Raw genomic sequence first — 20835 nt, 5'->3', positions numbered from 1 at the left:
CAACGCAGAAACAAAATTGGTAATGCAAGCTTTGTTTCCGGTTTCGCGGCGGAAGCCTGCATGGAAACCTGTGATCCGTGCTTGTAGTTTGTCATTTATTGTCTTTAACATTCTAGTCATCTTGCATGTTCATCTTTTAAGCTACAATCGGTTATATCTTCTTCCCTTGCAACGGGCTCTTTTACATGTGCCTACAGCGCACAAGTCCTTGAGCAGTTTTTTTTTTCTCTTCTTCTTTTCCACAACTTCGGATCATTTTTCGGCAACCTTATGTAGCGTTTCTGGAAAGCTATTCCTACAGCAGCCATTCATTCTTGCAAAGCTTGTTTGCAACCACGCTCTGAACATTAGTAGCTATACTTAGTAAAATGATTAGTATAAAATTGATCAGTATCGTCCCTGATAGTTACCTGTCTTTTTTCACGAGTCTGTAGAAATGTGGTGCCTAATTTAATAAGATCAAATATTCTCGCTATAAATATATGCGTCTGCGTTTGACCATTCGATATTCGATTCGATATTCGATACTGTACGTATTAGATTCCTGTTCATAAACGTTGCTATTCGCCCACCTCCAATACCAACGCAGTCATGGTGGAATATGCACACGTTCTCAAAGTCACTGTGACATACAACACTCACCCACACGACGACGCTGAGCATGCCTACCAGCATGACGGTCATCTGGAAGGCGTCTGTCCATACCACGGCCTTCATGCCACCCTGTAGGCACAGCACGGGTAACGTTCTCAGGACACACAGATCTGAGTATCAATGGCCCGAAGTGCATATCGCTTCCTGTCAGCAGCCCAGATCGTGTATATAAGCAAAACGCAATATACAAGGCAGGATAGGCAAAGATGATGGCAATATGGCAAGACATTCGGATTAATACTTGTTGCTGGGCCAGTTGGTTCATCTTACTGCGCAATATTAGGAAACAGGGCGGAAATAAAGTTTAGTACAGGAAAGAGCGTCACTTGCAAAGTTGCAAGTGACACTCTTTCCTGTCCTGAACATTTTTTTCACCCTCGGTTGTGTTCTAACATTGCGTAATAAGACACTCAGATCTGAGAACATAGGCTCACCGATTTAGCATACAGCGCTTTACCAACGGACGCCATTTATTTATAACCTCTGGGATCAAACACTTTCAGACTAGTCTCTCAGGGTCGCATTCAAAGGGGCGTAGACATTTATTTACGAACGTAGCTATACTCACTTCACCGCGCAGCTCCTATACTTGACCCATGTATACGTGACGAATGGCTTGCGCGGGCATGCTCTGAGCAAAACATGACAGAATCATGCCACGCAAATTTCGCGGTCGTTTGCGACACACTCACGGCGACATCGATTGACGCGCCTGTACTTGCCAGCTATTTTTATACGCCCCTTGGAACCAATCCTGGTTGACCCCCTAGCCTTTCGTTTTTCCTTCCAGCTCTCTCTCTCTCTGACACGAACGCCATGCCGACTGTCACTCCCGTCCATGTAAACTTCGCTATGGGTGCAACGCCGAAGAGATAGAAAATACGTTAGACATATATTTTCGGTAGCTAGAATGAACTGGCGTTAGAAGGGGTATCATGGATCGCATGATACCTAAGTTTTCCAGAATTTTTTAAAAATCACCTGTTGCACAAAACATAATTCTAGTCCTTGAGCTGGATTACGCAAAGAGGCGGACATTATTTGACCGAGAAATTGAAATACATTTCAAATAATTAATAAATATATCTAATTAGCTTATTAATTAATTACCTTACAGCACATGCTGCAACTTTCGAATTGTAGCCAGTAAGTTTACAGGCCCTATTCACTTAAGATGAATTTACAGAATGACGCCAGTTTGGAGATATGCGCCATCAAACTCGCCGCAAAAATGCAGTATTGTTTCACTTACTTTTTTACCAAAACTCTATTTTATGCATTGTAGCACAAAAGTAACTGGAACGCCCATGGATTTCGTCCCACGCTTAGGGAAATAATAACTCGAAACTGGCGTCATCATGGAGGTTCATCTCAGGTGGATACGTCTTGCAATATCACCGTGGATACAATTGTAAATGGCAACATGTGTTGCCATGTAATTAAATAAGAAGTTTCATTGGTGATTATTAGTTAATTATATTAATATCTGTTTCGACTTCTCGAAGTAGCGTCCGCCTTTTCGAATAATCTAGGTCGAGGTCAAGAATTACGCTATCTGCCACAGGTGCGCCTTTTTGAAAATTCCCGTAAACTTAAAAATGATCGTCCCTTATATATGCTCTCGCGGCAGTGGTATTTCTGAGCGCATGCGATATACGAAGTGAACTGCGTGTTCTCACCAGCGCAGTGTACAGCGTGCAGATCAAACCAATGACCACGATCGATGACCACACAGGAAAGCCGGTGACTTGAAGAAAGGACAAAAAGACAAAACGAACAAAAGGTGGTGTATCGTGGAAGGATTTCGGTAGTGCTGCATACTCTCGTATTACGTGAAACGTCGTAACACCGGACCTTTTGCGTACATCAGCGGCGTCACTAAATGTGTACACGCGTCGTGCAGTGTCGGTCCCAAATCTGTGCTCCCGTGAACACTCTTTAGTATCACTTTGCTGTGGTATATAGCAACAGTACGACTTCTAGTAAAGAGCTAAATGTCATCCGCATCACTAATTCTATCGTAGCCATCAAAACTGAAGATAAGCTTGTTGCATTCCTCGGCCTTTAACAAATAAAAAGTATTTGTTTTTTAGATTATTTGTAATTATTACTAAGCAGTCTGCATACGAATGCTCAGTGGTATTAAAAAAGAAAGCATCCACGCGTCCGTTTCGTGTTCCACGACATGCTGGGAGAGCAGCGGTAAAGGAGAAAGCTTACCTGATTCTAATGCCAACGACGGTCCGTAGAGCACTACTCCCATGTACAGCATCTATGTATCAGGAGGCGGAAAGGCATATTTGGTTGCGTATCAAAGTGGATTTTCAAATTCTTGGCTCTCTCATGAGGTCGCCGTTGGCAAGAAACTTTTATTTCGTGAAAAAGTGAAGTGAAATATTCGTGAAGTTGTGTCCACAGACGCCTTATGAGACACCTTATATGACACAGACACCACCGGTTCAAATATTCTAACAACAAATTCCTTGGCTATAACAGGAGCAAACGCTCACGCTATTAGGCACTATACCTGGACCGCAAGAGTTAAAACCAATAGGAATGTGCATGCGCAAAAAAAAAAAAAAAAGAACGACATCAGAAACGAGTTCCGGTGCTCATTGAAGGCACACAAAGGTGTATTTTAAGTCCATGACATCCGTGTACAGCTGAAACTCAAAGTTATTTTAATACATACAAAATTCAACGCAGAACGGCGCTGTACACTCAAATAGAAGGCAACTGTTGCTTGCTTTGGAAGCCGAGAGGAGTTTATAATAACGAGCAGGTCAAGACAGAGCGCCCTCCTTAGCATTTTCAGCATTCAAACATGTCGGCAGTGGCCGGTGGTATATACCTGCGATGCTACTGTTTTGACTTTTGAACCTACCTGCCGGTTTAATAACTTCAAACGTAATCATTGCGGTGGTAGCGTCGAGTCGATGATCCTTGAAAAATTGAATGATCAGCTTCCGCCTTAGGAGTTCAACAAAGGAAAAGGGAATGTGAAAAATCTGAAGCACCAACTTGACTAGCCCTCTTTTACTCCGAATGCACAATTTATTTTTAAAGATAAATTTTACGCCTGACGGACATCATGACATAGTGCGCGAAATGTATTGCACGTAAGGTAATTAAGCTGGCGCTGTTCATCATCTACAAAAAAAGTAAAAAGAAAGAAAAAGAAAGAAACGCCAAACAACCTGTTTAAGAGGAAGTTTTGCGTAAGATAAGCATGCAATGCAAATGTATTTTTGCATTTTGTAACTTTTTCTTTCTTATGTGAGCTTCGTAAAAACAAACAAGCAGATACTCATACTCCAGTGACTCTACGATCTTTTTGAGCACAATTAAGTGCTAACAGCAGCAATAAACCCTTTCGAAAGGCTTTTGCGACTTCGCAGAATTATTGGTGAGAAGCCAGCGATGTAGTCACAATTTACCGCCAAAAGGGATCGTGCTACCATGACGCAGCGAGTCCTTTGTACGCCATTCGTTCTCGTCACGTGCGTTGCTCACGTGATCTCACCTCCGCAATTGCAGTCGCCGTTGAGTGCACCCCCGTTTTGAATAGCCCGCCGAATTAAACATTTGATTTTGCAAAGCAGTCTTCAATGGCCACATCGGATCGTAAACTTATTTAAAGGAATAGTATACACAAACACTTTAGAGTGATAAAGTATCGTTCCAAAACTTCGTTTTTGTTCATTTCGCCGCAATAGGTTGACCATTAAAAGAGATAATGACGGTCAAAGTTCCGTTCTTTTTTTTTTATTTCGCGCCGTAACCAGAGCGCCGGTACGTCAGCGTGACGTCACAAATTTCAACTTATTATGTTGAATGAGGGCCGTTGTCAATCAGACTCAGTAAAGATGCTTGAAACTTGCTAAGTTCAGTATTTTGCTCTTCTAGAATGCAATCAGAGTTTCAGAGTTTCAAAGTAATATATTATATGACTCTCCCACAATGTAGTCCATCTTTAACGCTAAAGAATGGCCTACGCGCCCAAACGGACGCTGTCAAAATTTATGGCGTCACAGCGCGCTGATGCGGGAACTTCAAGGCGGTGGCGCCACCCGTCTTTTGTTATTGCGACTTTTCTGGCTTACAAGGCCTAATCTTACACTAAGAGTGCTTTCTTTCTTTCTTTTCCTTTTTTTCTTGTAGGCAGGTAATTTACTAATAAGGTGCAAAATATTTTTTTTCTCTTATGCGTCCTTTTAACTCTAAACCATGCAATGTCTGTGCTTGTAATAGTAACACTTTGCAGGAACACTTTCAAGTTTTTCGCCCTTTTACAAAGCACATCGGTGGCACCCTACGCATACTTCTAAATTTTCGCAATTGCCATATGAACTTCAAATTTTCGTGATTTCAAATTTTCACTACACGCAAACAAAGACGTGTCCACGCATGTACGTGTCCCATACGGTGGCGCGGCATTGAACGGTGCAAACTGTCCACAAATTTGCACAAATTTCGGGGTGAAAACCAAGTTCTCGTGGGTGATTCAGTTGGGCCACTCACCGTGTTCACGATGAATGACAGCGAACCGAGCAGACGAACTGCGATCGAGTTGAACCTCATCTCCAAGTACTGCGAAAAGTATAAAGCGGGTGATGAGAGATGGCGATGATTCTGTTGCACGGCATTGACACTATGGCATCGTGCGGTCAGCATTTAGCTTCTTTCATAGGAATTTGAAGCAATCACTTCGAAAAACGTTGCATTCTTGTTGACACAGTATGCTGCAAAAGTAACGCTTCCGACTCGTTGTGGACTTGCCGACGTGCGTGGCAGCCTCCAATTCTCACACCCCACCCCCTTTCCATTTCCCTTTGCCAATATCAAGGGATACTCGTATACAAAGTGAGAAATAAGCACGCTAAGCAACTAAGCAATCAAAGTGTGTGGTGGAGTCCTCAATTAATATCAGCGAACTTCTGAAGCTTGCGTATCTGAAGTGTACTTGGGGCGGTCTCGAAGCGCCCTGCTCCGCATTGACATTGTTCGACTTTATCTGATAATTGTCCAAGCGCTTTGCCCCATACATACAGGCATTCTTTTGACAAGAATACCGTCATTCCAGCGATAGCTCCTTTTTGAAAAAAAAAAAGGAAAGAAAAGATCATCAAGGCATCCTCTGCTTCAGTTCCATCGTTGCAGCAAGGAAGGAAGGAGACTGGAAACAACAACAAGGACGGAAACAAAAAGAAAAAAAAATGATTGAAAAAAAAAAATGAAGCAATTGTTGGATAAGACGGTGCGAAAAATAACGCATCGGATTTCATGCGCCAGTTGTTTGCGATATAAAAACATTGTATTGCGCTATATTTGTCGCCGAGCAAAAAGGGGCGTATACTAAACCTTGCAGCATGCGAGAAATGGAGGGCGTCGGAATTAACGACCAGGGCAACTCGTTTGCTCTCGGCAGAAGCAGCTCATCGAAGTCATAATATTCTACTATTCGCGTAGTGCAAAGCTTATTGTAAAAGTCTAGTGTGAAACTATTGTAATAAAACTCGGAATAACTCTGCAACGCCGCTTGTATAAGTACCGTATTTGCCCCTTTATTAGCACCCCTTTTCCATGAGCGTGGATGACGAGCAGAGTGAGATAGGGTGCCTAAATTCAAAGCAAGCTAAACTGCTGGAAAGTCTGAGCAAAAGAAGTATTCTCTTGTGGAAGAGCTAATTGCTTAAGAATACATGGGACCATCCTGGGAAACCTTTAGACAAGCGTAAGCTGGCTCAATGGCGACGAAGGCGATGGTGGTACGACAACGATGACAACTCTGATGGCACGTCAATGACGGCACGAAGACTCGCAAAGCCGAGGTTGATTTCTCGGTGGGCAACAACAGACTTTTCACAACTATTGCGGTATACACCACACCAGGTCACACAAACAGGATATAGTTGGCTAGACTTGTTGCATGATATATATAGGCCGCATGCGCGACCAGTCCACTGTGATTTGACGCGGAGCCTTCCACTTGGAGCCCTAGCGGCTACTTTTCATTGCATCGACAATCTGTAACATGCCGTCCTTCTGGTTCATTGAGCCTAAAAGCTTGATAACGTGCTGCGAAAAACACGTGGACGATCGAGTCTGAATAGAAAGGCGACAGGACGGACCGCCGACTTCAGGCTTTCCGTAAACAATAAATTTGGCCCAGACGATTGATTTCGCAGGCTATTTGATTCACATCTCTGAAACTTCACTCGCTGCACAAGAACACGTGCCTCTTTCATAAGCATGAAGCAACTTGCAGGCGGAATAATTCCTATGACCCCTGCATGGAGTCTACTTGCGGCTGCTGCAAGCACTAAATCATTTCACCGCTACACCTGTTCGAACGTCCACTGGCCATAGTAGAAAGCGTAAATATTGCTTATACGCTCAAGTACGCGTTATTTGTTGTTTTTTTTTACTTTTGTTTCCCGGCAAGACTATTGGGGAGCTTATATTTGAGGAAATATGGTATGGCGGCTTGCTATTGGCCGGTGCCCGTGCGTCGGACACATTCAATGCTCATGGATGCCGTGCTCGCTTTGCCACAACTAGCTGTAACTCATGTATCACTCCGAAAATCATGACCTTGCTGCGAAAGTATAATTGCATTATTGGATAGTCACAGCGGACGTCTGACACATACTACAGCAATATATATATGGCCAGCGCCCACGCAGTCTGCGGAGCGCCCAGTTAACAAGGTCCTCCTTTCGCCCAACACCAGACACCGATAGCTCCAGCTGATAAATCATAGCAAGATACCTGCATATTCAACTGCTTGTGAAGACGGCCGACGCGCAGTTTTACGAGTCACGCTCTAGACACTGTGTTGTAATTGCGCAGATAAGAACATGAACGCCGAAAAAAGAAAATTGAAAAACGGTCACTGACCGAGTTGACGCTGGTCAACTGGAGCCTGTAGAACACTGGGAGAAAGACCTCGACCGCGATGACGTTGGAGATGGCCAGTCCGAAAATGGCTACCCAGAACTGCGTGCCCCGGTAGTACATCTCGGCGGGGTAGCCCAGCACGGTGGTCGCCGACTGGAGGCTAGCCATCATGGACAGCGAGACCGGCAGGAGGCCCAGCTGCCGGTTACCCAGCAGGAACGACTGGTTCGACTGGTCGCGCCGATCCCGCCACGCGAAGTACAGTCCGATGCCCGACGACACGGACAACATCGCGCCCAACACGGCGTAATCCACCCCTCCGAACTTGGGCGTGTCATCCATCGCTGATGGTACACGTGAACGAAACTCCACAACGTTGCAGAATAAAGCGTCAGTACCACACACAGGATGAAACTCACGGTATAAAGAGGCTGTTATGCCGGCAAGCCCACTTGAAGTCTTAACTTGGGCAAGGAAGCCAGTGGGTCAACACGCGCAAGGTGTGGTCACTTCTACAGCCAGGCGTATGCACACGACAGCTTTCTTTGGTGTCCGCTAGCTGGTGACGCTGCAAAGGTGGTGGAATAAGGCGCAGTACGGAGCCCGTCGAATGGCAAGGGTAACAGCGCAAGTGTGCTTCGACACGCGCGGTCGAAAGGATCAACTTCCTGGAAGCTGCAAGTCGCGCCCACTTCAGACGTCTAGAGTACGCGGCAGCTTTAACATCGGTATCGGCGGCCCGCCAAGTGCAAGAAAGCTGGCGGCGTAGCAGGCACTATCGGCGAGCAAGCGATGTGAAGGGCTTTTTTTCTTGTCATTTCTTTTCTACGAGGGGTAAATAGTCCTCGAATGGATTTCTTCGGCGTTGTCACATAGGAGATTGAGGGCGGGGTTGGGGGCGGGGGGATACTTGCGGACAGTTGACGCCAGCGCATCAGGCGGGTTTCTGAAGTGACGTAACGCGGCCCATCGGTTCTGCTCTGCTGAGACTGACAATGCGTAATCGATCAGCCTCCACAAGCCGATAGTGTGTATACACTGCTCATTCTCTCCCCCCCCTCCTCCCTTCGCCCCGCGCTCTCGTCTTCCGTGCCAACGTTGTTGCGACACAGCGGTTGGCTCGCATTCTGCTGTCGAAGGATGCGAGACGTGCAAGCTGGACGTGTATCGCGACGCCGCAGAGACTCTCCTAATTGGCGCTTTTAAGTCGGCCGCATTACGCGTGTTTTTCACAGCGAGTTGACGAGGCGTGCGGCTCGACTCCACTCCTGGGATAAGTAGCGTTTTTTGTCCAAATGGATCAGTGGTATGACGATGCAATCTGAAGCAGGCAGGCAAAAATACCACACCTTTGTCCGTGTCATGATGCTATTGCTGCGATGGTCTCCACCAGACTCGCAAGCGGGTGAGCGCGTCTCACGTATCTGAAAGACTAGTTGGTGCACCAAGGATCACCGGTTTAAGCATCTGAGAAGTTCAAGCGACAGACGCAGTGCCTTTCTCATCAATAGGTTGCGCACCCGTACATCCATCGCAACTCATAAAACCCTTTCATGGCAGTCTGGTAACAGAATTTTGGTAAGCGGTCAATTTTCGCTTGTTGCTGTAGTTGTGCCAGTTGTATCTACTAGACTGCTGCTTCGTGCACATCTCTGGTTTTCCGTTTGGGATGTGGCACTGTGCGGCAGTCAAGAGAGACTGTGGGGGAAGTCGTTACGAAAGTGTGCTACAGCAACTGATCGTATTGATGTTCCTAATTCAGTTGACTAGACACGCGCCAGATCGATGCATGCGTCTAGGTACCATCGCAATGAAAACGCAGTAAAATTACTTTCTAACAATACCTGCAGCACAACGTAATTACCATAAGCGACTGTTTTAGTGGGGTGATGAATCGGAATCAGTTTCTTTTTTATACCGACAACTGACTGCGTTGTATAGGCAGTGCAGGTAGTAGTGCAACCGGCACTGTTTAATAAGTTCGCTTGTACAGAGTGACGCAGCTATGCATCACACTGTACAAGCGTACTTATTGCAGCTATGTACCAAGCAGGCATTAGCTGTTACCAACCACACCGTATCTTCATGTGTTCGTGCTTTTTGGACGTAAAACAGCAGCTTTAAAAATTCCGAGTGAATTGAGTTTTGGTCGTACACTTCTTGCTACGTTTCGAATAGAAATCAGTCTAGAAAGCCAACCACCGTCAACGCGATCCCTGGCTCCTGTTGTGCGTGGTTTATTTTGCGACGAGTTAAACAGAATCGCCAGACAACATCTGCACAAACTCTCAGAGATATAATAAGGGGACTTTCTAAGTCTGACGGGAAGTCTGACACTGCACCTAGCTGGGATTGATGGGAACTTCGTGTTTTTATAGAATTTGACATGGCTTTGTTGAGAAAGCAGAAACTACAGCTTTTTAAAAAAATTGTTGTTACTCTCTTCAGTTCAGCTGTGTTGCATGCTAGTCGCACAAAGTTTCTTTAGAGCACCGAAACGTTTTACGCTGGCGACTGCACTTTGTTCTGTCCTGTATAAATTCTGAATGCACGAATAATTCTCTACACTTCTGATTATGCGCGCCGCTTGATCCGGATGGCTTTTGGGCACTGACAATCCACCATGGGTGGCGATGTTCGATATATTAGAGAAAAGCTCATTTTATTTGTATTTCCCGGAAAAACAATACCGTGTTAAAGATTAGAGGGGTAAATGGGGCTAACGAGTTTCTATAACCGCAAATTTTGAGGTGGCAGTATTGAGTTAATACAGGTATAACTGCTGACGTTTGTTCGTAGACAGAAGGTCGACGCTTAGACAAATTCCCGTAGCGCATTCACTTTCTGTATGAAGCGCGATACCAGCAGTGCACGTGAACACTGTATATATGTGGCCCGATTGTACGCATCGCTGGAAATTTTATAGCATATAAGCCTAGAAAACTCAAACACCATTCCAGGTCGATGGAAACTTTAAGAATTTGTTCGCCTTTATTTCTCGCCAAGCAGAGCGTATTGGCACGAAAAACCGAGTGAAGAGATAATTTCGTCAAGTTAATTAGAACGATAATTATTTAGTTATTAATTGGTTTGGCGAACCATCGACAACAGGGGGAAAATTCCCTCCAGCATATCAAAAACATTAGTACGTGCTCTAAATTGACTTTTCAACGCTTATATCAGAGAGTTCAGCAATCAAATTGAGCATGTCGTATCAAAAATGACACGTTGGGCTTTGTGGGGTTAAATGGTTATTTGAGTAGTAAATAATGAGTATACTCATTGATTAGTAATTGTTTGACGAGCTACCCACTAGAGAAACTTCTCTCTGGCGTATTAAAAACGCTACTGCGGCATCCCCGTCAGGTTTCCCAGCGCTTAAATCAAAACATTGACGTATCGAACTCAGCACTCGCCGCGGTGGTTCAACTGGCTGTGCATGTCGCTGTGCTGCTAAACATGAACGAGGTCACAAATATATATATATATATATATATATATATATATATATATATATATATTCCTAGCTTTTACGTGCCAAAAATCTCAGTATGAGGCACGCAATGGGAGACTAATTAATTTTGACCACCTTGGAGTCCTTGATCGTGTACCCAATTCACGGTGCACTAAGGGGTTTTTTTTTCGCTTTTTTTATCAATACGCCTCCATTGGAATGCGGCCAGCATCGAACCCGCTACCTCGAGCTCCGCACAGCACAACGCCATAGCAACTGGCCTATACCATGGCGGGTCATTTTTCTTCCTGTTCTCCTTCTCTTTTTTTTATTATAGACTATGCTTTCAGGCACACCCGGCTCTTCTCATTTCTTACATAATGAGGGTCTCGAATCCGCCAATACTGATGCCATCAGGTAGCATGTGCAGGTTTATTGACCAGTTGCCTTCACGCACAAATATCACGCACTCGTTAGGCCTGCGGCAGAAAGGCTGTTCCACATCCGTCGCCAAGGTTTGTGAGTGGTGGCGCTGGCTAACACTCCGAAGGTTAGTTCTAGTAGTAACACATAAATACTCAAGAAAGTGGATGGGGAAACGGCGCCGTTGACGGCTCATGGAGTAACGATTTAAAGGGAAGCTGAAAGCTTTTCCAGAAAAAATGAGTGAAGAGCAGTACGTCGTGGTCTTCAACCCTCTGAATTCGAATATCGCATCGAAATTGAGCGAAAGAAAGCGCAAAATATTTTATTTAGACGAAAAGTGCAGCAGCAGACACGCCCAGCTCGCGCGCCTCGTTTTCGCCTGTGATTGGTCGGGCGCATCGTGACGTCAACAATGGTGTTCGTCCGGACCGACTGCTGCCGCTACACACGAAGCACGGTGCAAGGTAGTTTGGTGCTGTTTTGCTGAGACGGTCATAGAAAATTTCGAGAGCTTGCGTTTTTCTGAGGAGTTCGGCGTTAAGTCCAAATTCCACGAGAGCGATTTTGCGCGCGACGGTGACGGGCGACGGCTTCGAGCGACAAAACGGGCCGTCGCTTGAACAGATCGCTCGGTGTTGTCGCTCGATCGCTCGTTTCCAGAAATCTAGAACTCGTCGCTCGTCGCCCGGAAGTGCTATGACTGACTAGCCAATAGTACGAAGCCGGAACTGGATGTACATAACTCAAATACTACTGTTTGTCGCACGGAACGAGCAAACTATTGAATTTTACACGTGCAATGATAAGAACCTTTGCAAGACCTTCAGAAATATTTTATACTCCTTTTTCAGTAAAATACCTCAACTTAAATTGATAAAGCATGCGTCACGCTAGTTTCGGCGCGTATATTGATGCCCTCATACCGAGAAGTCGTCGCTCAAAGCCGTCGCTCGCGTGGAGTTCGGCTTGCAGGCGACGAGTGAACGCGACAGCCATCGCCTCGCTTGTCGCGCTGTCGTTGTCGCGTGCAAGATCACTTGTAAGGGGTTTATACTTTACTCCCTACATGTACGAGCCGATTGCAAAGAGCCGGCCTCTCTAAGAAGCAAAAAATGCTGGTGCAAGCACTGCTTTCCACGCGAACGAAGGCGAAGTGTTAGCATCTCCTTGTGTTGGAAATGTTCTTTGGCGAGAATGTTTTTTGCTAAGCTGCATTCAGCGTTCCAGTGAGTACGTTTCCGGGCAAACAACTGTATAGTGTTATGTTCCTGCATACCTCCTCGTAGAACGTAAGCGGTGATGCGATCTTCAGCATTTGTGCGCTGCCCCAAAGCTGTCGGCAATCTACACAGACGGTTTAAAAGCGGGAAAAGTTTACCGGCTGGTGTAGCACGTGTAGTATAGAACCTTCACCAGCGTGCCCTCTGCACAATACTCCTAACCGGCGAATTCCGTTGGCTACGTGAGATGGTCGGTTTCTCTATGTGTGCGAGACAAGGGGGAGCGCAGCGTCCTGGCGTGAGCAGGCTTTCCAGCACATGCAAACTTTACGCTTGCACTGCTTTATGGTAGCTGCATGCAGGCTGTTTCACAACACACGTGCGAATAGAAAATTCGCGGCGCTTGGCGATGAAACCTGCGTCAAGGGTAGGAGATAAACATGCACCTTCCGTTCAGCGTGCTAACACGAAGGAGAACACAAAGCACGCATTATCGATAAACTCCGGTAGTAATCGTCACGGAAGTGGTTAGAGCACAACACTGTTGTTCTTGAGCGCTTGAAGTTGTTGCGCTTCACAGCAGCCTCCCACTTCGCTGGAAGCTTCTTGTCTCGCAGGAACTAATGGAACATCGGAACATCGTCGCGGCCGCATGGCGTTCGTGCAAGCGTAGGCTGCACAGAACGCCGGCATGATCGGCCTACAAGTTCAATTGATGCTGCGCACGTCAACTACTACTCCTATATGCACACAAACAAAGGAATGTAAAGTTGAGCGAAGCAGATTAGGACGGCACGCACGCAGAAATAAGCCCGGTCAGGCACGGTCGCGGAGACTGCGAAGGAACCACGAAGGAACGGAACACCAGTGCTGACGTCACTTCGCCGCGGTTTCTGGTCTCCGCTCGCATCGTCAGCGTCAGCAGCAGCGCGCGGCGCTCGACGGGAGGCGGAGCTACAGCGCAATGTTAACCGACGATTTCGTCGCTCCTAAGTGAAAAATCCCCCCCGAAATTTTACCTGCATGGTTTATAAGGTTCCCGCATTCGTATATGATTGGATTGGATTGGATTGAATGACTTTAATGAAAGGTCCTGCGAGCTACGGGACGCAAGGTCCCATAGAGCGGGCTACTCCCACGTTGGGACCGGAAGTTGTAACTCTCTGGCCGCATCGTGGGCTCGCTGGACGGCCCGTATATGAGCGTCCTATTGAATTCGACAGACTCTTCAGCTTCCCTTTAATCATATACAACATTTATCAGTGATGGAAGCATCGCCACTCACTATAGTGAGGTAGCAAAATTGTTATGACTTCAGTAGACAACGTGCTGTTGGTTATGCGCAAGAGCACAATGCGAGAGCCACGCTGGAAATAGAGTCAAAGGGCAGTTCCCACGCGTTGCTGAACGCTGCTAATTTTCCCGTAACGAGCTCCCCTCGTCAGAGAAGAAGCGCCACAAAAGGAAGAAATAGTTGCCACTTCGGGGAAGCCGAGAAGACGCGAAGGGCTCATGGATGTTCCCTAGAAGAAAGCCGCACCGAACTGGCGCCTGCTCTATACTGAGAAGCAGCGGAGAAGGTCAGTTGGGAGTAACAGATCTCTCCAATTCCCACAACCAGACACTTTCTCCACCTTTGCGCCCGCTGGAACTTGGTGGGGCCGCCGGCCCGATATGTCTGCAAAAGTGTTTGTGCTTCTTGATTCACTCTCGTCCTGCAGGGTTGTGATCTTTATGTGACTGGCTACCGCCAGGAAGGAGAGTTCGAAGAGAGGTGTTATAATGACGGTGCGCAGAGAAAACAAGCTACTCTGGGCATGGAAACGAGGCTTACCTACTGTTAAGAACGGCCAGCTGCAGTGCAAGTTTTGCCACCCAGTTGCGACTTTGGAGGAAACATTCCGGGAGCGTCACCGCCAACCTCTAGCCACGGCGTGACTAAGTCGACTTTGTGTCATGAACAATACGCGCATCCTCCACTCTCCGTCGCTTCAGCTAGGATGCGTTCGACGAAGCAGGCTTTGTGCTGAAACCATCACCGTTACGTTCTAGCCTCATCGCCGTTGTGACTGAAGGAGTTCGACGAAGCAGGCTTTGTGCGCAACAGCACAACGCCGACCTGATCTGCTACGGGTGGGGGAGTTGACGCGGGGCAACGCCACCTAGGCTATTAGTCTAGGTGGCGTTGCGCGGGGACGCCGACGCAGGCTCCTTCCCACGCACCGACCAAGACGCAAGCAAACGCGCTACCCGGAACGGCTCCGAGTTCTACGAAGCCCCTCAGACGTCGGCTCCGGACCATCGCACCGGTGTGCATGCGTGTGTGTGTGTGTGTGTGTGTAACCTGTCTCGGAGAGAGGCGGCCTGTTTAAAATGACTGCACGAACGTTCGCGTCACTTTGTATCGGGAGAGGACCGAGTGTTTAAAAACCGCTGTTGTGCGGCTGCTCAGGACACTTTCTCTCAAGCAGTCATGTTAGACTGATGTACTTTCTCAAACAGTCATGTTAGACTGATATAAATACTGTAAATATACCGTTATTCCTCGTTCTCGATGAGAAGCAGTCCTTCCCTTCATCAACGTCCTCAGCGTGGATAAGTTGGACGACGGCATGGGCCAGCTACCTTATAATTCATGCCCGACTCCAATCTTGACAACGGATCACGAGCGATGGGATTGAACCCCCAATCATAACACCACACGCTCGTTGGTAAACACTTGATCTTTTCTGTTTTACCTATTCAGCGATGTAAATAAGTTTTGTTCAAGTGCCAGTAAACCTTTTGGTTATCGTTTTCCCAACTTCCGAACTTCTGATTTCTTCAACCCGAAGCATCCGCCACGCTGCCATATGGAGCCGAGTTCGCGACATAACCTAGCGCCGCAACAATATGCAGAACTCAAACAGACCGACCAAAATGATACCCAACCGAGCTCACTCGGACTGACACTCATAAACAGTGGCGGCTGTAAGACAACAGTAAGTCGGGCACGTAAAAATGGGTAGCTGGCCTATGCCGTCGTCCAACTCATCCACGCTAAGGACGTTGTAACGACGTGTTCTCATCGAGAACGAGGAGTACTGGGTTTATTTACAATATATGCACGAAGAATGGAGAACGTTACATCTCATCAGTCTTGCATGACTGAAGTGAAGCACACTGAGGAGCCGATAAAGTTCGCTTAAACCCCCTCTGTCCTCCCTAGATCCCTAGGCCAGGGAAATCTGCCGCCCCACCTTCGTCCAATCGGCGCGTCCAAAGCCGTCGAAGGACCCGCGTTGAGAGACAGGGTTCACACAATCACTCACGCACCTTTGTTCACTGAACACACAGAAAGGAGGGGAGCTTCGTAGACGGGGATTGTCACGCTTGACTCAAGCTGGCGCGTCTTGGTCTGTCAAACGACCGTGGCGGTTACCGGAGTCCATGAGGAAACCCCGTAGAACACCATTTTCCAGGAGTTTCTGGCTCCCATTGGTCCATGACGGTGACAGTAAACCAACAAACAACACTCGATCCGCCAAACGTGTCTCGGCTTGCTGGCGCCGCAACTCTGTCCGGGGGGGACGCATTGTTAGCTTTACGAAGCGATTTGTCGCAGGAGAGGCTAGAAGGTCGCTACCCCGCTGGCCGATCGTAACATGGCTCAGAAGCTTTGACGTTGCGCTGCGAAGCACGAGGTTGCGAATTGAAATCACGGCTGCGGCGTTCGCATTTCGCTGGGGACGGGATGAAAAAAACGCTTGTGTGCCGTGAAAGCGATGCACAACCAAAATCTCCAGGTGGTCAAAATAAATCCAAACTCCTCCACTACGGCGCGCCTCATTATCAGATTGTGGTTCTGACAAGCAAAACCACAACATTTATGTTAATCCTGCTGGACTCACTCGGGATCGTACTAACCAACATCATATTCTGTCGGACTCCCTCAAACTCAATTTTATTCAGCCTCAGACTCAGTCGGGCTCGCTTCGACTAACGGAATGACAGACTCACCGGACTCAATCACCGGACGTTTGCATAGGACGTGGCATATAGGGATCGGCGGTGACATACGCAGTGTGCGCTTTCCTTAGTGTATTTTTTTACAGCGAAGTTGTCTATGGCTAGGATCTGGAAAAAACGTGCGCCCCCCCCCCCCCCCCCCCCGAGATGTTGACAAAAACAAATCATCATGGGGACCGATCCTGGTGGTAGTGCAGAAAGCGTCCAAGCTCAATGGCACATACTGTTACGATTGGCGTCTGGCACCACGTGCAGCAAGGAATTTCACCCGACCTTCTTCGTCGAAATGAGGCGTGACTTCTCCTGCTACGGTTGGCGTCCCGCACCTCGTGTACAAAGGACTTTCTCTCACCCGACCTTCGCCCACCACGCCTCGTCGAAATGAAGCGTGACTTCCTAATTCGCCATGACCATTTCAAGTGTCTGCCGGCCTGGCGGAAGCCCTGCAGTGTTTACAGGCCTCTTTTGTGTGCGTGTGTGTGTGTGCGCGCGACTTTAGAGGGACCTTTTTCTCGAACTGTCAAGCTCTACAGGGTAACTTCCACGAATCAGCAACGCCGAAAAGAGAAGGACAAGCGTCTGCACTTCCCGGACCTGAGGCTTGGTATAACCGGAGGCGGGACGACCTCCGCCTTGCAGCAGACTTTCTGTGCCGGTCATGTAGCGTCGACGGAAGCAAAATCGCTCCCACTATTGTAGAGAGCTTATTTAAGGGGCTCCGAAATGTACTTTTGATCACTCCTGCTCTTCTCACCTTCTTTCACCAACCTTTGAATAAACCGCGCAAGTTTCGCACTAGAAATCGTCTCGCCCTTGCTTGGTCGCCATGGTCTACCGGATGCCTGCAGCCCGCCGACAACACCACGCTACCCAATAAGTAACGTCGGTCGAGCTTCGATAGGCAGGCGCCGACTCGGCAGCAGTACGATAAGCTACCCTGGAGTACGCAACAATACCCCTGAGGGCTCGATGCATGTCGAAACGTGAGTGTTGTGTATTAAGCAAAAAAAGATTAAAAAGAAAAATAAAGCAATAATAAAAAGGAAGTTCTAATAAAGAGAACAACTAAAAAATAAACAAAAAGAAATCTAGATGCTCAAAAAAAATTAAGAAAGAAAGACGAAACAAACAACGAAGTTATGATACTGACAAATACAATGCGCCGGAGCGGTAAATGCTGTTGCCCAATCGTTAAAATATTACGATGCGTGTCGAAACGTCAGTGCATATGTGTAAAGTAAAAAAATAAAAATAAATAAAATAGAAATACGAAAATACGAAACAAACAACGTAGTTATGTGTTTGTACCTTTATTCAACCAATATAGCATAACCACCAAATCGAACTTAATTTAGCTATTGAGCAATACAGCTTCACTGGTCTTCCATCTTCGCATAGTGGAAGGGCTCTGAATTTTTCCTTCACGTTTCTTGGGCAAAGAAGCGCAGTCAGCCTGTTCTCTGTGCATGAAATTGTGCAGACATGCTCCAGTTTATTATCCAAAATATCGCCGACATTTCGAAAGATAAAAAATAAAATAAAGAGCTCGCGATGAACAACTAGTGAGCGCACGGTGGTCTGCACGGTGGCTATGGCTGAGCGCCTGATGTGTCCACGCTACTGATTTATCTCGCAGAGAGGCGTTTTGATGGCAGATGATTGCAGTGATGCGGGAAGGCTTTATCGAAAAATCCGTGTAACGAACACAAGCCCCGAGATAACGTGTCGCATGAGTTATCACTGAACGCCAAGGCGCCATCGTCGCAACGGCGGACACAACGATTAAGGGCAGGCAAGAAGGAAGAGGTCGCGAGATAGTGACGGCTCATATAACAGACAGACGGTACAGTGGCAGACATCGAGTCTCTGCTAAAGGAAGCGAGATTTTCCCTAAAACTCATATGACTGACAAACATGTTCAACAGCATCCGCCAGCATGCTGAAGGTAAATTTATTTGCCTCATTTTACTTTTATTATTATTACCTGTTACTTCAGCGAACACATTATCAAGGTTACACGACTTCTTTAAGTACAAGCGTTACTGTGTGTGCGTGTGTGTTTAAAGGTATTTCTGTCTCCCCTTACCCCTTCCTCAGTGCAGGATAGCAAACTGGATATCTATCTTCCGGTTACCCTCCCTTCCTATCTCGTCTCTTTTATCTCTCTCTCTCTCTACAAACACATGCCTTCAAAATTAAAATAAGAGTAGTTTTATGTTAAAGAAACTGTGCGAGCGATGTGAGCGCGGGCTGCTTTTATAGATAGTTTATGCTCCCTGGTTGACATTACGTACACTAGAAATTCCACTCATGAAACACGTAAGTAATATTCACTAGTTAATTTTGTAAACAACATTTCTGGAAGTATATTGTGACGCACAATCGAAGCCATATAGTACACAAAACATACCCATTTGCTAGCAGTCTCGTGCCTCGCACCACTGTCGATAAATACGCCTTGAATATATGCAGCCAAATGGATTGGTTATTAAGTTAGCAATTTTTTGCATGGAATAATAAGCGCAGCAAACTTTGGACGGTACAGTGAGACAAATAAGGGACAGTGGCACTTATACAAGACAATCTCACTGTGCTGTCTAAAGCTTGCGCTTATTATTTCACGCAAGATTGAACCAACTAGCCCAGCAACATCTATTAACAATTATTGCGACTGCATTTTTCAGAGCCCCGATAAGTGATACAGCTATTCTACTGCAGCTAGAACATGTTTGAATTTTGGGCAGTGAGAAGCAAAACGCTAGTTGTTTTTGTAAGCGCCACTTATATTAGGCAAATACGTATATATAGATGTCGAGGTGGTCGAAGAAGCTAGTCTTCTTGCAACTGGAGTGACGCCAGTGGAGGAATCTATGGTCCAGATACGGCCGGACTGGACTCCGAGCGTCCAAGCGAACGTGCGCGGAGTGCAGTCCAGCCGTGGTCCAGGATTCCTGTCCCCTTAGCCCGCCATACCAGGAGGCAGTGATCCTGTAATGACGAGCTGACCATCACGGCATCCCTTCCCACTGTCCAGGTGTGGAGTTGAGGATGCGGGGATAAGGTGTATAGGTGTGCGGGATCATTCCCAGGTGACTGTGATATTGGGACGCGCATATGGGTAGCATTGGGGGCATACCGGTATGTAAGTGTAGAGTGCGAAGCGGTGCATGACAGCGTGATAGAGGCTGAGGCGGGGGGAAGGTGTCGATCCGCAAGTTGTCTCCAGGGCAACTGCCCCTTCCTGGGTGAGTGACTTGTGTGGCGAAAATGACAATGGTGGCTGCTTCTCCGGTTTCTGTGATTGTCGTTCGACCGGTGGCCGCCAACGCGAGTTCGCAACACCCAGCAGGCGTTGCGTCTACTTCAGCGGCGCGTTGTGCGTGCACCAGTGCTCCCTCGTTCTCTCAACAGTGATGCACCTTGATTTTTTTTCTTGAAATAACGCTAGGCGTTCCCTCAATCACGGCCGCGCTAGAACGAGCGCACTGTTCTAGCGTTTCAGCGCAACCGTGCCTCAATCTAGCGGCAAATACACACGAGAACACTGCCTGTAATTGCACACGCAATAAAGTGCCCTTTATTGCAGCAGCATATATGGTGAGCAGAGCCTTACGCTTCCAGTTTCCGCAAATATCTTTTCTCGACAAGGTATAGACATTACTAACATCGCCAAGTCCAGCTTGAGAAATTTGATTGTAGTCTATACTATGAAATCGCTTTAGTCAGTCGAATATAAGTATTTTCGTGCACTTTTTATTTTCCTTCACTCTTCGTTGGATATAAATGCGGCATGCCCGAGTGCATGTATCAATTTCGCCGTTTGCCTTGTACAAGGGGCGTGAATCTCCGTCAAGTGGAGTAACTTACTTTTGGCTCGTGCCTTCCGCCATTCCTTATGGAAATACATTAAAACACCGCAGTTTCTTCGGCGACTACCCTCCTCAAGGCATTAGCCAGATGTGTATCGTCCTCGTTTCCGCGGCCAGTGGCGTAGCTACAATTTTTGTTTTCTTCGGGGGGGGGGGGGGGGTCGTAAAGGGGTGTCGCGGATTCCCCTTTGGCTGGGGCGAGGAGCGGGAGGAAGTGGGGCGGGGAGCTGGGGAGGCCGCATGCTCACACAGAAATTTCGGGGGAATAAGGGAGGAGGCAGGCACGTCCCGGTGTGCCACCTCC

General features: G+C 47.1%; 1 protein-coding gene across 2 annotated transcripts in view; it reads right to left on the bottom strand.

Annotated features, from left to right (window-relative positions):
- LOC126531224 (sodium-coupled monocarboxylate transporter 2-like) overlaps nucleotides 1-8238 on the bottom strand; it is a 47098-nt gene extending 38860 nt beyond the window's left edge. Inside the window, exons 1-5 of one of the 2 annotated variants that reach the window (XM_072288353.1) lie at nucleotides 7555-8238; nucleotides 5176-5244; nucleotides 2875-2926; nucleotides 2334-2401; nucleotides 643-723 (exon numbers count right to left, since the gene is read on the bottom strand). In XM_072288353.1, the coding sequence (XP_072144454.1) occupies nucleotides 643-723; nucleotides 2334-2401; nucleotides 2875-2926; nucleotides 5176-5244; nucleotides 7555-7896 (612 nt within the window). In that variant the 5' untranslated portion in view covers nucleotides 7897-8238. The remainder of the gene's footprint in view (nucleotides 1-642; nucleotides 724-2333; nucleotides 2402-2874; nucleotides 2927-5175; nucleotides 5245-7554) is intronic. The other variant, XM_050178664.2, reaches the window with a different exon arrangement.
- Between the last annotated feature and the right edge of the window lie 12597 nt (nucleotides 8239-20835).

Source organism: Dermacentor andersoni, chromosome 5 (assembly GCF_023375885.2).
Source record: "Dermacentor andersoni chromosome 5, qqDerAnde1_hic_scaffold, whole genome shotgun sequence".
Classification (NCBI taxonomy): Eukaryota; Metazoa; Arthropoda; class Arachnida; order Ixodida; family Ixodidae; genus Dermacentor; species Dermacentor andersoni.
This window is presented reverse-complemented; position numbering and strand designations above follow the sequence as displayed.